Source organism: Mangifera indica, chromosome 16, assembly GCF_011075055.1.
Source record: "Mangifera indica cultivar Alphonso chromosome 16, CATAS_Mindica_2.1, whole genome shotgun sequence".
Classification (NCBI taxonomy): domain Eukaryota; kingdom Viridiplantae; phylum Streptophyta; class Magnoliopsida; order Sapindales; family Anacardiaceae; genus Mangifera; species Mangifera indica.
Genome location: NC_058152.1, coordinates 11,205,633 through 11,218,436, shown reverse-complemented (window position 1 = coordinate 11,218,436; position 12,804 = coordinate 11,205,633). Strand labels below are relative to the sequence as shown.

At 33.3% G+C, this 12,804-nt stretch overlaps 3 protein-coding genes and 1 pseudogene across 5 annotated transcripts; 1 reads left to right on the top strand and 3 right to left on the bottom strand.

Annotated features, from left to right (window-relative positions):
• Window positions 1–2,134: 2,134 nt before the first annotated feature.
• LOC123199569 (phosphatidylinositol N-acetylglucosaminyltransferase subunit P-like) lies at window positions 2,135–4,314 on the top strand. 3 transcript variants are annotated; one of them, XM_044614601.1, is made up of 5 exons: window positions 2,135–2,268; window positions 3,007–3,209; window positions 3,538–3,610; window positions 3,810–3,928; window positions 4,112–4,314. In XM_044614601.1, exons 2-5 carry the CDS (start codon window positions 3,038–3,040, stop codon window positions 4,243–4,245), a joined length of 498 nt encoding a protein of 165 aa, XP_044470536.1. In that variant the 5' UTR covers window positions 2,135–2,268; window positions 3,007–3,037; the 3' UTR covers window positions 4,246–4,314. The 3 variants fall into 3 exon arrangements, with proteins under 3 accessions (XP_044470536.1, XP_044470537.1, XP_044470538.1); XM_044614602.1 differs by having other exon boundaries at window positions 2,140–2,268; window positions 2,992–3,209; XM_044614603.1 differs by having other exon boundaries at window positions 2,266–2,392.
• A 104-nt stretch (window positions 4,315–4,418) lies between these two features.
• Window positions 4,419–8,139, bottom strand: LOC123199568 (annotated as a pseudogene).
• On the bottom strand, window positions 5,304–5,957 carry LOC123198947 (putative receptor-like protein kinase At4g00960). Its single transcript, XM_044613753.1, has 2 exons — window positions 5,793–5,957; window positions 5,304–5,621 (listed from the first exon to the last, which is right to left on the bottom strand). The coding sequence occupies exons 1-2, from the start codon at window positions 5,955–5,957 to the stop codon at window positions 5,304–5,306; spliced, it is 483 nt and encodes a 160-aa protein (XP_044469688.1).
• A 3,210-nt stretch (window positions 8,140–11,349) lies between the features above and the next one.
• Window positions 11,350–12,114, bottom strand: LOC123198946. The gene is made up of 2 exons (XM_044613752.1): window positions 12,012–12,114; window positions 11,350–11,933 (listed from the first exon to the last, which is right to left on the bottom strand). Exons 1-2 carry the CDS (start codon window positions 12,112–12,114, stop codon window positions 11,350–11,352), a joined length of 687 nt encoding a protein of 228 aa, XP_044469687.1.
• Between the last annotated feature and the right edge of the window lie 690 nt (window positions 12,115–12,804).

The window sequence follows — 12,804 nt, the reverse complement described above, 5'->3', positions numbered from 1 at the left end:
ACTCGATATATGATGATAACGTGAGTGATACCTAAGACGAGTGTTCGGATTTGATGAAAATAGACATACAATGTATCTAAAATGGATACCCGTCCAATACAATGGCGTAAGAGGCACTTGAGACGGGTGTCCAATCGGGTGTGTCAGAGACGCATGTGACAGTGAGACTCCATCGAAAATATTCATAAAAAATATCAAATTTATTATAAAGGTCTACTAAGTTTTACAACTCATATATTTATTTTGGGGTATTGCAAGTAGGAAAAATAATATGGCAAACGAGGAGGGGAGTGGATCAACACGTTAAGCTATGTTTTTGGGTACAATTATTTTTATTTTTGTTTTGTTCATTATTATAATCATTTACTTTATGGAATTTATGCATTCCAAAATTATCAGTTTATCTATAATTACTTAATTTATTTTGAGATATTTTGGCACACTCATTGATTTTCAATAAATATTTCGTTATGATTCTTCATACGCATCAAATTGTATTTAAGGTTATTATTATCATTTCTTTATTAAAAAGAAAAAAAAAGAAGATAATTACCGCTAGGGGTTTTTCCCCTAAATAGGGTGTTACAATGAACCATAACATACAATTTATATATTGACTGAACAGCAACTCATTTGCAAGTGAAAAGCATTATTGTCAAGCTATGTACTCTGGTTCATTGTTTATCTATTTTTTTTTTTTTTTTTGGCTTTGTTGAACCTTGTGGAACCTGCTTCAAACTAATAGTCCAAAAGTAATGAATTTTTATAATCAAGCAACAAAGAGATTTTGATGATGATAACGAAAATGCTGAGGACAATCTTTAGTATATATTTTATTGAAACCAACCCACTAACAGGAGAATTCTCCATATAAAAAAGGAAAATGTTCAGTAGGTAACCTTCATCTATAAACACTGATGTCATGTTTTAAAAAACCCGGACCAGCCAATTCAATTGAATTCTCCGCAAAGGATATCATTTTATAGGGCATCTTCCTAATAAACATCATTTTAAGAGAATTTCTTCGAGCAAATTAGATCGACGACTAGCTGCAAGACCAATGATCAAGTATATCCCTTATCCGTCATATATCCTACCTTATAATAATGAGAAGACCTTCGTTTAACAATAAATCCATTTAGTATCTACAAGAGATTTTTCTTATTTGTATTTGTGTCAACAAACAAAAGTTATCTATTCTTTTCCAATCATAATAATTATGTTATTGTAAACATTTACTTTTATTTTGATTAAAATATGAATAAATCTTTAAAATTATATTTCAATTAAAAATTTTCATATTATTTTTTTCCTTTTATGACTCTATATATATATATATATATGGAACTTAGTCAATCATATACATAGAGACACTAGCATGTCTTTTAGTTAATTACTCTCTTGTACGCATTACTTTTATAGAATTTTGTAACATCAGCTAATGGTTACAGTATGTGTTGGGTTGGGTTTCCCTCCATAGGCAGGATAACCCAAAAGTTCACTTATTAAAAGTGAAGTCCATGTGCGTATTTTTGAATAGGATATTTCAAGGACAAAACAATAGTACAAAACGTCACAATTGTAATGCAGTAAGTTAGATTAAATATAGGAAAATTTTTAACATGATTTAACTTTTTACTTAAGAGTCTATATCTATAATTATATTATTAACAATTTTGAGAAAATATATTAATAGATCACGAACACAGTTTTATAAAAAATGTGTCATAAAAAAGGTTTAAGTTTAGAGAATCGATTAAAGAAAATAGTGAACCTCTTTAAAAGTGATTTTGTGTTAAAATTTTATATATATGTGTGTGTGCGCAATGAAAATAAATTATTACACTCTTACTGTTTGCAAAGAAGATAAGATAACAATTGTGTCATGCCATGATAAGAAGTCACTTCTTCCCATTACAAGGGTGAGATACGGACAAATTGCTTCGATTGAGTGAGGAACACCTACACACATGTCCAGTGGTTATTCCTGTAACTAATCACATCTTTGGGTGCCTTTTCCAAGTTCATTGAAGAAGTAGTTTTACAGCATAGCATTATCGGCATTAGGGCGTGGGGAGTGAGGGTGCAGGATGAAAAATTTATAATTAGGTGGGGGTTTTAGAAATTCTGATTTTTTATCTTCACTGACAATAATTACCCCACAAATATTAATCTCCAGGATTATGAATCTGGGACCCGACAAGGAGCTCTCCTCTTCGTCCTTCGGGATACTCTCAATTCGTTCTTCGTTCAAAATGCAGCGTAAAAGTAAAACCTTTATTGTTCTTCAGATCTAGACCGTTAATTTGTTTTATTTTTTATTTTTTCACATATCATGCAATCTTTTGTGATGATTCTGACTGTTGAACAAACCCATTTTTAACCTAAACAGGTTTGTATGATCCTCCATAGTTGTCTTTCTTGTGGGTTTTCATTGATACATCTTTTTTTTTTCATTTGTAACAATTTTGGCAATTTCTAGCTCAACTTTTAGGTAACTTTACTGAAAAGTATTAAAGTAAGAGGTCCTGTATTGAAATTCCCCACATTTTTATCTGGGTTCAGCTTAGTTTTTGTGTTCATTGTTGTTTAAGATTTGGTGTTTGTAATGAAATAAATTTGCTATGGTCTTTGGCTTTTTCCATTATTGAAGTTTAAGAGCATTTCTCAAACTCTGTTGTCATTAAAAATGATAATAAAATAATATTAGAGCTCAAATATTGTTATTAAGCTCTTGATTATTAGCTGAAGATTTAGTGATTAGTAGTAAACGTAATAACAATGCAACAGATCCTTCTAAAATTTTGGATAATTAGATCATGGTCATTTATGGTTTTTTTTTTTTTAATTTTTTTGGGTTTTTTAATCTCATAAAATTTAAAAATCATCTTTCATTTCGCAGCTAATTTTGTTTCTTTTCATGAATTTTTTTTTCTGAGAATTGGATTATCATCAAGTTTTAAAAAAAATTGGTTGCTGGAGCTGTGTTAGGGTTATTGGTTTCAGGAGTAGAAGTTAAAGTTTTAAGAGGAAGGTGATGGAAGATCAACATTCGGTTAATAGTCCAAGAAGAATATTAAGTTTTACGAAGAGAAGGAGAGCAACTGTATCTTTTTTAGATCATGATGGCAAGGCTTATTCCGGGTTCAGTCCCAAGACTTCTGAAGTTTATGGCTTTGTTGGATCCATCACCACAGTTGTCACTACAGGTGTTTGTAGTTCTTTCTGTTAATTGTTGCATTTAGTTATAAATCATAAGTTATTTTTTATTGTGCCAAAAGAAAGCATGTTAAGGAAAGCTCTCAAACACTAATAATCTTGAAAAGATCAGAATTTTACTTCATATAATGTATTGAAGAAGATCGTTTGTTATTTCATATATAACAAGTTTTCATTTTCTCAGCAATTTAAGTGCTTTTCAAATTTCATTAACAAGTACTTGTGACTTTAGATTAAGGCTTTTAATGAATAAATTGTGACGAGGTTTTATTCAAGGCTTCATGGCTTTCTAACGCTTTGATCTTTTCTTGTCAACAGTTCTTTTCTTGGTATGGGCATATGTTCCTCAACGCTTGTTACACACCATTGGGATTTCTTACTACCCTAGCAGGTCAGCTGAATATTGAATGAGATAAACAGAGATGAAAATCTTCGATCATTACAATCTATGAATAAACACTATAGCCTGTCCAATACATGAACTGAAAGATGAAATTAACTCATTTCTTGCTGTGTGATCTCTCTATGGACTTACTTTGAACTGTTATATGGCTGATAATGTTGACCCTATTGGCAATTTTGTTTTTCAGGTATTGGGCATTGGCGGTGCCAGCTTATGCTATGGTGACTCTAGTATTAGCATTATCTTTTTACATTGGCCTCAATTTCATGTTGACTCCTTCATCAACTTCCTTGAATACAATGTTTGGTAAGCTGTGACCTCTGACCTGCTTCTCTGGCAATGTATTTTAACAAAGCATCTAGCTGTCTCTATAGACTTCAAGTCATGGAGATGAATATAAAGTATAATCATTTTTTCCGAAACATTTTAGCCATCTTTCACAATGCTGATAGTACATTTTGTGTAATACTCTGCTCTATTGATCTGCAGATGAATTCAGCAGAGAACCTTCAAATTCTGTTTCCATACCAGAGGGAGATGAGCAGCCGATTGAGCCTATCTCTGAGATTGGCATCCACAAAATCAATGCTCTAATGTTTAATAATGGAAAATGGCCACTGTAAATGCCCATTTTGTTTTGTGAATCTATGATCTCGTTCGTTATTGAATTGATTCCGAGTAAATTTTCTTAAGTAAATGTGGAAAAAATTACAAGCTTATAGCTTCAGCACTCTTTTGTGCACATAATGATCATATAATTGAAACCAGGAACAAAACAAAAGACAGTGAAGAACTTAATCACCAAATTTCAATGGAAAGTTAGGAGTTTTTCTTGGGTCGATTTATACAACTATCATTCCTGAAAAAAGATTCTGGACTAAACCCTTTCCTCATCCTAATGCTTGTGAAAAACTCTGAAAATAACAGTAAGGTAAGAAGTTGATCAACTCCTGCAGAAAAAATACATGAACATGGTTACGGTAGAGGACGTTAGGCAGTGAGTCCCCATCTTTATATGAAACCAAGGACATTGCAAAGCGAATCTCCATCTTCAGTGTGAAGAAACCTATATAGAGATTATAAAACAGCAAAACTCACCAAGTTGGACTACCAGCATATTTGTATTCCACTGTCCACTAAACTGAACAATGGCAATGTTTGATTCGACATAGAAGAGTTATAACAGTGATTGAGTTGTTTGTTGAGAAAGGCTGAGCAGGCCAGGTCAGATAAATTGCCATTTCTACGAACGAACTCAGATTACTTCAATTTGTCTGTCTATCGGTTTGTTCTGAGAATTAAGTAATTTGTTCCAGCCCCGGAGAATTTGGAGGGACGGGACACCGTTGGATCTAACAGATCAAAGTCTAGGCAAATCTTTTCATCAAAATGAAGTCACCCAGTACATCCATATCGGATTATTGTGTGTTCAGGAAGATCCAGCCGACAGACCTATGATAGCAACTGTATTGCTCATACTTAGCAGGACAGGGCAAAGTCCTTCGGAATCAGGTCTGGAAGCAGTTCAATCTTCAAGCAAATACATGCCTTCATCTGTAAATGAAGCTTCCATAACTGAACTTTACCCTCATTAGTTAGAACAGGTACATTCAATACAAACAAGGCTTGTTTATGATTTAATAATGCTTCTTGTTCAGACTTTTCATGTGTAGAAAACATGTTAACGAGCCTCTAGTTCAGTAATTGAAGCCTCATTCAAGGAAAATTGAACATGATTTTGATTGCGATCCAGCATAGGTGATTCTGAATCATCCATATCACAGTATGGTTGCACAAAAAATGCAGGTTTGAGGGGAACCGGGACCGATAAAGAGCAGCTAGTGAGCATGAGAACAACTAAAGCCATTGTAGGTTTATTTGAGACATTTTCTTGAACACAAAGCAACCCAATCTGAATACATCTCATCACTTCACTGCTGGAACCAACTTTCATACCAGTGTCTATCAAATTCAAAGCCATCCCTTCGTTCCAATTTCTCTATGCCTGTCAAAAATATTAATAGTTAGTTAAACCTTAAAGAAGAAATTGTAACATTTTGATCCAACAGCTGACCCAGTATCAAAATTGTCCACTTTGGACACAGTCGATCACAACTTTGGTTTTGGGCAGCTTAAGTGATGGGATTTGCTTAGACCTATATTTACTTACATAGGTTAATAGATCTTGTGCTTGCTCTTCATTATGAAAGGAAATATTCTTTTGACCACTGATGATTTTCAGGACCAGCAGCCCAAAGCTAAGAACATCAGAGTTGACTGAGAATTGTCCATACTTGAGGTATTCTGGAGCCATAAATCCACTGAAAATGGCCATAGATGGATTTGATTAATTTCATTTAGCAAGGTCTAAGTTATACTTTTAATGTATACTTACAAGGTCCCAACAACTCTCCTTGTATTGCCTTGAGTTTGATCCATTTTGACGAATTTCCCCATTCCAAAATCTGAAATTTTTGGAACCATATCAGCATCTAGAAGAATATTACTAGCTTTCAGATCACGATAAACAACCCGAAACCTAGAATATTCATGAAGGTAAAGAAGTCCTTGTGTTATGCCCCCTATAATTTTGTATCGAGTCTTTATTGGATCTGGACAGATTATACAATTTCAGGTCAAGAACAAACCACGAGATTATAATAAATAAAAGCAAAAAAGCAGTGAAATCATGCCAAATATGAAGTTATCTAGACTTGAATTTAGCACAAGCTCATAGATGAGAAGCCTTTCATTTCCTCTCAAACAGAAACCAAAAGTCTAACCAAGTTCCTATGTTGAAGCTTGGAGACCAAGAAGATCTCCTTGTCCAGAATCTCTAGACAGTCTCTTTACAGCTATGTCCTGTCCTCCAGGAAGCCTCCCCTGAAATTGCATAGCTTCAAGAAATCAAGAACTTAGAATTGAATCCGTTTTGATTGACAATCAGTAGGCATTTTGGTTAATGAACATATGACACCCCTAGGCTAAATCTGCATTGCCAAAACATATGGAGAGATATTGGGTATGAATGGGATGAATTTTGTATTTAAATCGGATAATATCTTGACAATAAACCAAATTATTGAATCATAAACAATGACCAGTGGGTGAGATTATTAGACCAAAACACTTAATATTTACCTTGTAAACAGCACCGGATCCAGCTTGTCCAACCTTACTATCATCTGAGAAGCCATTTGTGGAAGCTCTGATAATGTTGAAGTAAAATTGCAAAGATTCCACATTGTCAACTTCATCACCATCTAAACAATAAGAGTGACAAGTGAGAGTTCAAATAGAAATGAAGTTAATTAGCAGCTGGTGTTATAGCAGAGAAAATATCAGATACCTTCTGTGTCCTGGTTGCTTATGATCTCCTCCTTTGTCTTTCTCCTTTGTATAACAAGGACAAAAGTGAAAGCAACAAATGCTATAGTGATAACTAGTACAGAAGAAGCAATGATTATGACAGTTCTAGATGAAATGTGTCCTTTGCCTGCATCGACAAACCAGAGAAATGTGTACATGGTCATTATAAGGAAACACATCTCCACCACACATGAATAAAATATAAGGATTCAGAATATTGCACATTGATCAATCAAAAAGAGATTCAACAGCTGATGAATAAGCTATTTATGGAAAGAGATTCAGAATATTTCTCAATGTCCTAAGCTATTTATGGAAAGAGAAAGGCAGATGAATAAGTATCCCCTTCTAGAAATCAAAGAAATTTATGAGAATTCTACAAGATCCATTAGAACTTATCTGAGTTCCAATCTTACTGAGAGATTCACGAGAGATCATAAACTGTTGAAGAAAGGAGAAGATTTCCGTTTGTAAAGTTCATATCAGAAAAGTAACTTGAAACATACCTTTTGGGATATCTAATGGAGAAGGAAGAGATGGTGATATGGAAACAAGATTGGCATTATAGAAAGGGTCAAAATCCCAGATATACAAACAATTAGGTCTCATAATGAGGCAACCGGGCTTCCCATGGTAGTGACTTTCATGAAATCCCACAGATTGACCAAGACAATCCTCACAATCAGTCTCTGAAATATCAGGAGTACATGCATAAGTCCATAAATCTTCGCAAAGCTTATAACATTTTCCTCCCCAACTGCAAACTTTCTTGTAGAATTATTAGACCCAGCTGCAGCTTCCCTCAACAACCGATTCATCAGAATCTTCCAAATCTGATCAAACTGTGTCATGTTCAAGCTCATATTACTCTCATAACTTCCTCCAGCCATAGGATCCTCTGCCATTTTTCCAAAAAATGCGCTGTTTGAGTAGAGCACAACGCACTGAGCACTCCCTCCCCATGCCACTGCTTCTTTCTGGTTCGAACATTTATTCACAATATCTTTGGCTGCAGAACTGACACAACTAGCACATTCTTCTACAGAAGAATCTCCTCTGCAATTCACAAGAGCATAAACTTTGTCAGGCTTTTCACCTATACTTGCAGTGTAAAAAAACCCTTCACGGAGAGTGACATTAGAAGCAAAAGAGAAGAGAATCAGATTTCTGTTCTTTTCATAAGTGCTATTAGTCGAGAAATTCCCTGTATCATAAAATATGGTTGCTCCACTAAAACCAATGTTTACAAGCAAAATAGAAACCCAAAATAGCAAAGCTCTGAAACCCAGCTGCATTGTTAGACAATTGGCATTTTAATTTCAGCATATTGTTTTTAATCAGTTTTTTTTCCAGTTTCTGTTCCCTTCATTTTCTCTCTTGACTTTGTCAAGGTTTAGTTGCTATTTTTTCTGAAGTTAGTGGCTGCATATGGGTCAATTAATGGCAGCATTTTCTCATCAGTTTTTATCCACTATGTTTAGTGGCAAGTTCAGTTTTTATCCGTTATGTTTAGTGGCAAGTTCAGTTTTTTATCCACTACGTTTAGTGGCAAGTCTTTAGGGAAGTATGTTATTTTCTTTGTGTATAAATTCTGCAATCAATGAAATAAAAGTATGTTGATATTTTCATTCACTTTGTGTTCTTGTTTTTCAATTACTATTGCTCTGTTTTTTCAACAGTGGTATCAAAGCTGCAGTTGATCTTACAGGACCAAAACACCACTTTTAACCTATAATACAGATGGCATCCAGCAGCCTACCTTTAAACCCTCCTATCATCTTTTCTGGTGAAAACTACCACATTTGGTCAGTGAAGATGCAAGCTTTTCTTGAAGCCTATGATCTCTGGGAAACTGTGACTGAAGACAAACCAATTGCTCCTTTACAAGCAAATCCTACCATGGCTCAAATCAAATCCCACAGTGAAAAAAAGGCAAAGAAATCCAAGGCTAAGTGTAACACCCCAAATTCTAACCTCACTTGAAAATACAAAACTAATTTAATCCACGACTTCATTCTAAAAAAAAAATAATTCTATAGCATAATATATTCTTATTTTTGCCAAAATAATCCCCAAAAATAAAATAATTAAACATAATCACATCTTATAAATAATTCACAATTACAATATTCATAAACAATAAAATCTAGACATCAAAACTCTTCAATCTCCCAACTCAGCTTGAGTTCATTTTATTCCACCCCTCCTAGCTAATCTAGAAAACTTATTCTGCAAAATAAAGGAGACGAGGTGTGAGCCGTCAACTCGGTAAATAAAAACAAACATAATACATAACTTTTTAATAAATAAACATCATAAAACTTCTTTATTTTCAAAATAATTAGTTAAAATAAATAAATAAAGCCCTTGATATTCCTTAACTATAACGAAACTAAAACATTTCCACAAATTTTAAGAAAAAAAACAATATAAACAAGTTCGTATTCATTATCCTAAGGAGAAACAAACATAAATATTTTATATCAATCATAAGGGATAATCTTAAAATAGTTCATAAACATTACTCATAAATAAATAAAACATAAAATTTGTACTTAGCCTTTGTCACATAGTGTCACCTACATTCGTGGTGACTTGGTTCGATTCTTATTCATATTCATCATAAGTTCACAGACTTTTCATAATTCGTATTCTTATTCATATTGGTCCGCAGACCCTTCATCGTATTCATATTCATAATAGGTCTGCAGACCTTTCATCGTTTTCATAATTTGGTCCGCAGACCCTTTATTGTGTTCATATTTATAATTGGTCCGCAGAGCTTTCATCATTCAACATATGTCCCTAGATGTTTTATGATCCGGTCATATTTATCGATCCATAAATCCTATGGACATTTGGCAAAATAATCTTATAAAACTTGTTTTTCTAACAAATCTTTATCTTTAAAAAATAGCATAAAATCTTTATTCAAGGAATTCATTCAAATATTTTTATCTTAACAACAGTATAATATAACATAAATTTTCTTCTATAGAAAAATATCAAAACACTTTTAAAAGTATTTTAGATAACAAGATCATATACTTCTAAAATAAAACCATAATGTAACTTATCAATCTTAGTAAAAAGAATTTTATAACATAAATAATCATATAAACATTTTTCATATAGAACAAAAATCATTACATATTATATAAGCTTTTACTTACCTCAACAATTTCTAACTATGTCTTTAATCAACCAACGAGATACCAATATCTTCACGTTGTCTCAAATCTCCAACCCTTTTTGTTGATCCAAATAACTTTACACCTCTCCCTTTTTCAATTGTCAAGTATAAAAATAAAAACTAATATTGTTGATTTACTTATGGGGTCTAAACTTTTAGAGAAAATAATTTTATAGCCAATAAAAGTCTATTCAAAGGGATAAATACTATTTTAATTAAAATCAATCAATATCTTCTTATCTCTCAATCAATCCAATCATATCCTTTCTTTCTATTTAAAAAAAAATCCATCAAATCCTAAAATCCTTATTTATAATCCTCCAACACATAATTTCCTTAATTTTTGCTTTGCAACCATATCTATTTACTCTTAATATCTCTTCATATCTTCTTTATCAAAAAGTATACTTGTTTCCTTTTTTCCTTTATACAAAAACTGTATATTACAATCCTCCCCTTCTTACAAAAATTTTGTCCTCGAAATTTGCACCTGCTTTCGTAAGATTATACTCTTCGTAAAATTTCACCTTAGCATGATACCTTGCTAAACAACCCTGTCCGTGTATAGCATCAAAGTCTCACATGTCTGAAGGTAAAAATCCATGCCAAATTCACCATCACCCAAAACTAACCATGCAAGATTTACAAACCATATCAATTAGCATGTCACCACGTAAAATAGCAGCAACTAATAAATAATTGTCCAATGGTTCAAGGGGCTTATTAATATAACCAGCAAAACAGGAGGGATAGCAGAGTGGGTGGCACCTGGATCAAAATGTACTGTAGCTTCTTTATTAAATAAAGATAAATTACCTGAAACCACTTTATTAGGAGCTTCATCATCTTGCTTGGTTAGGGCAAAAACACGTCCTTAGGTCCTTAGCTTCTTCCTTTCTGTTTCATCACTGGAAGCTCCCATAATAGTACCTCTTTTCTTTGGACAGTCTCTGATTCTATGTCCAACTTCACCACACCCAAAACAAGCACCTTTTCTCTTCAAATATTCTCCAATATGTGAATTACCGCAATACTGACAGAAGGGAATGTTTTTATGCGAAGACCCATTATTGGAATGTCTTACTAGCTCATCACCCTGCTGGTTTGATCCTCCAATTTGAGATTCATACTGTTTATTATTTTTGTTCCAAGTGTCTCTACCAGTTTAGGACTCCCTCAAATATCTTTCTGCTATCATAGCTCGATCAACAATATCCGAATATGTTGTCAACTTAAGAATTGATAATTGAGCCTTAATGGATGGACGCAATCCTTCAAAGAATCTTCGACACTTACTACCCTCTTCATCAATTAATTTAGGAACAAAACGCGACAAAGCTGTGAATTGCTCTTCATATTCAGCCACTGATTTATTCGCTTGTATTAAACTTAGAAAATCAGCCTCCATCTTGAAACGAACTCGATCAGGGAAATATTTCTCATTAAAGGCCTCCTGAAACATGCTCCAAGAGATGGGTCTATTTCCTAAATGAGCCCTCATAAGGCGAGAGGTCGCCTCCCACCAATGATTCGTCTCACCTTGAAGCATAAAGGAGGCAAGCACAACCCTTTGATCATCTGTGCACCCAATAACTGTGAAAATCTTTTCAATTTGCTTCAGCCATGACTCAGCCTTCAAAGGATCCGTTGTCCCTTGAAAAGATGGAGGTCCAAGCTTTTTAAATCTCTCCAACACAAAGATAGGTCCCTCATTGGTAGGACGTTCTTGCTCCTCAGTCCTTGGAGTACCTCCACGATGTGTCAATTATGTGATCAACATATTTTGCTGTTCCACAATCCTAGCCATCATGCGTATCATAGGGTTACCTTCCTCAGCAATCTCACGTAAGGTTAGTTCTCTATCATCATTTCTTAGCCCAGAGGTTGATGCATTTGCCCTTGGGTTTCTATCTCTATCAATGCGTACCATATCTCTCTCCTATAAAGCATTATACCATGATAGTCTAAAGATTAGAAAAAAAAAGAAAAGAGGAACTTCTACGATACTAATTAAAATCTAATGTATCTTTTCTTAAAAGTCTACAGAATCCTATCCTTGAGCTCTGATACCACAATTGTAACACCCCAGATTCTAACCTCACTTGAAAATACAAAACTAATTTAATCCATGACTTCATTCTAAAAAAAAAATAATTCTATAGCATAATATATTCTTATTTTTGCCAAAATAATCCCCAAAAAGAAAATAATTAAACATAATCACATCTTATAAATAATCCACAATTACAATATTCATAAACAATAAAATCTAGACATCAAAACTCTTCAATCTCCCAACTCAGCTTGAGTTCATTTTATTCCACCCCTCCTAGCTAATCTAGAAAACTTATTCTACAAAATAAAGGAGACGAGGTGTGAGCCGTCAACTCGGTAAATAAAAACAAACATAATACATAACTTTTTAATAAATAAATATCATAAAACTTCTTTATTTTCAAAATAATTAGTCAAAATAAATAAATAAAACCCTTGATATTCCTTAACTATAACGAAACTAAAACATTTCCACAAATTTTAAGAAAAAAAACAATATAAACAAGTTCGTATTTATTATCCTAAGGAGAAACAAACATAAATATTTTATATCAATCATAAGGGA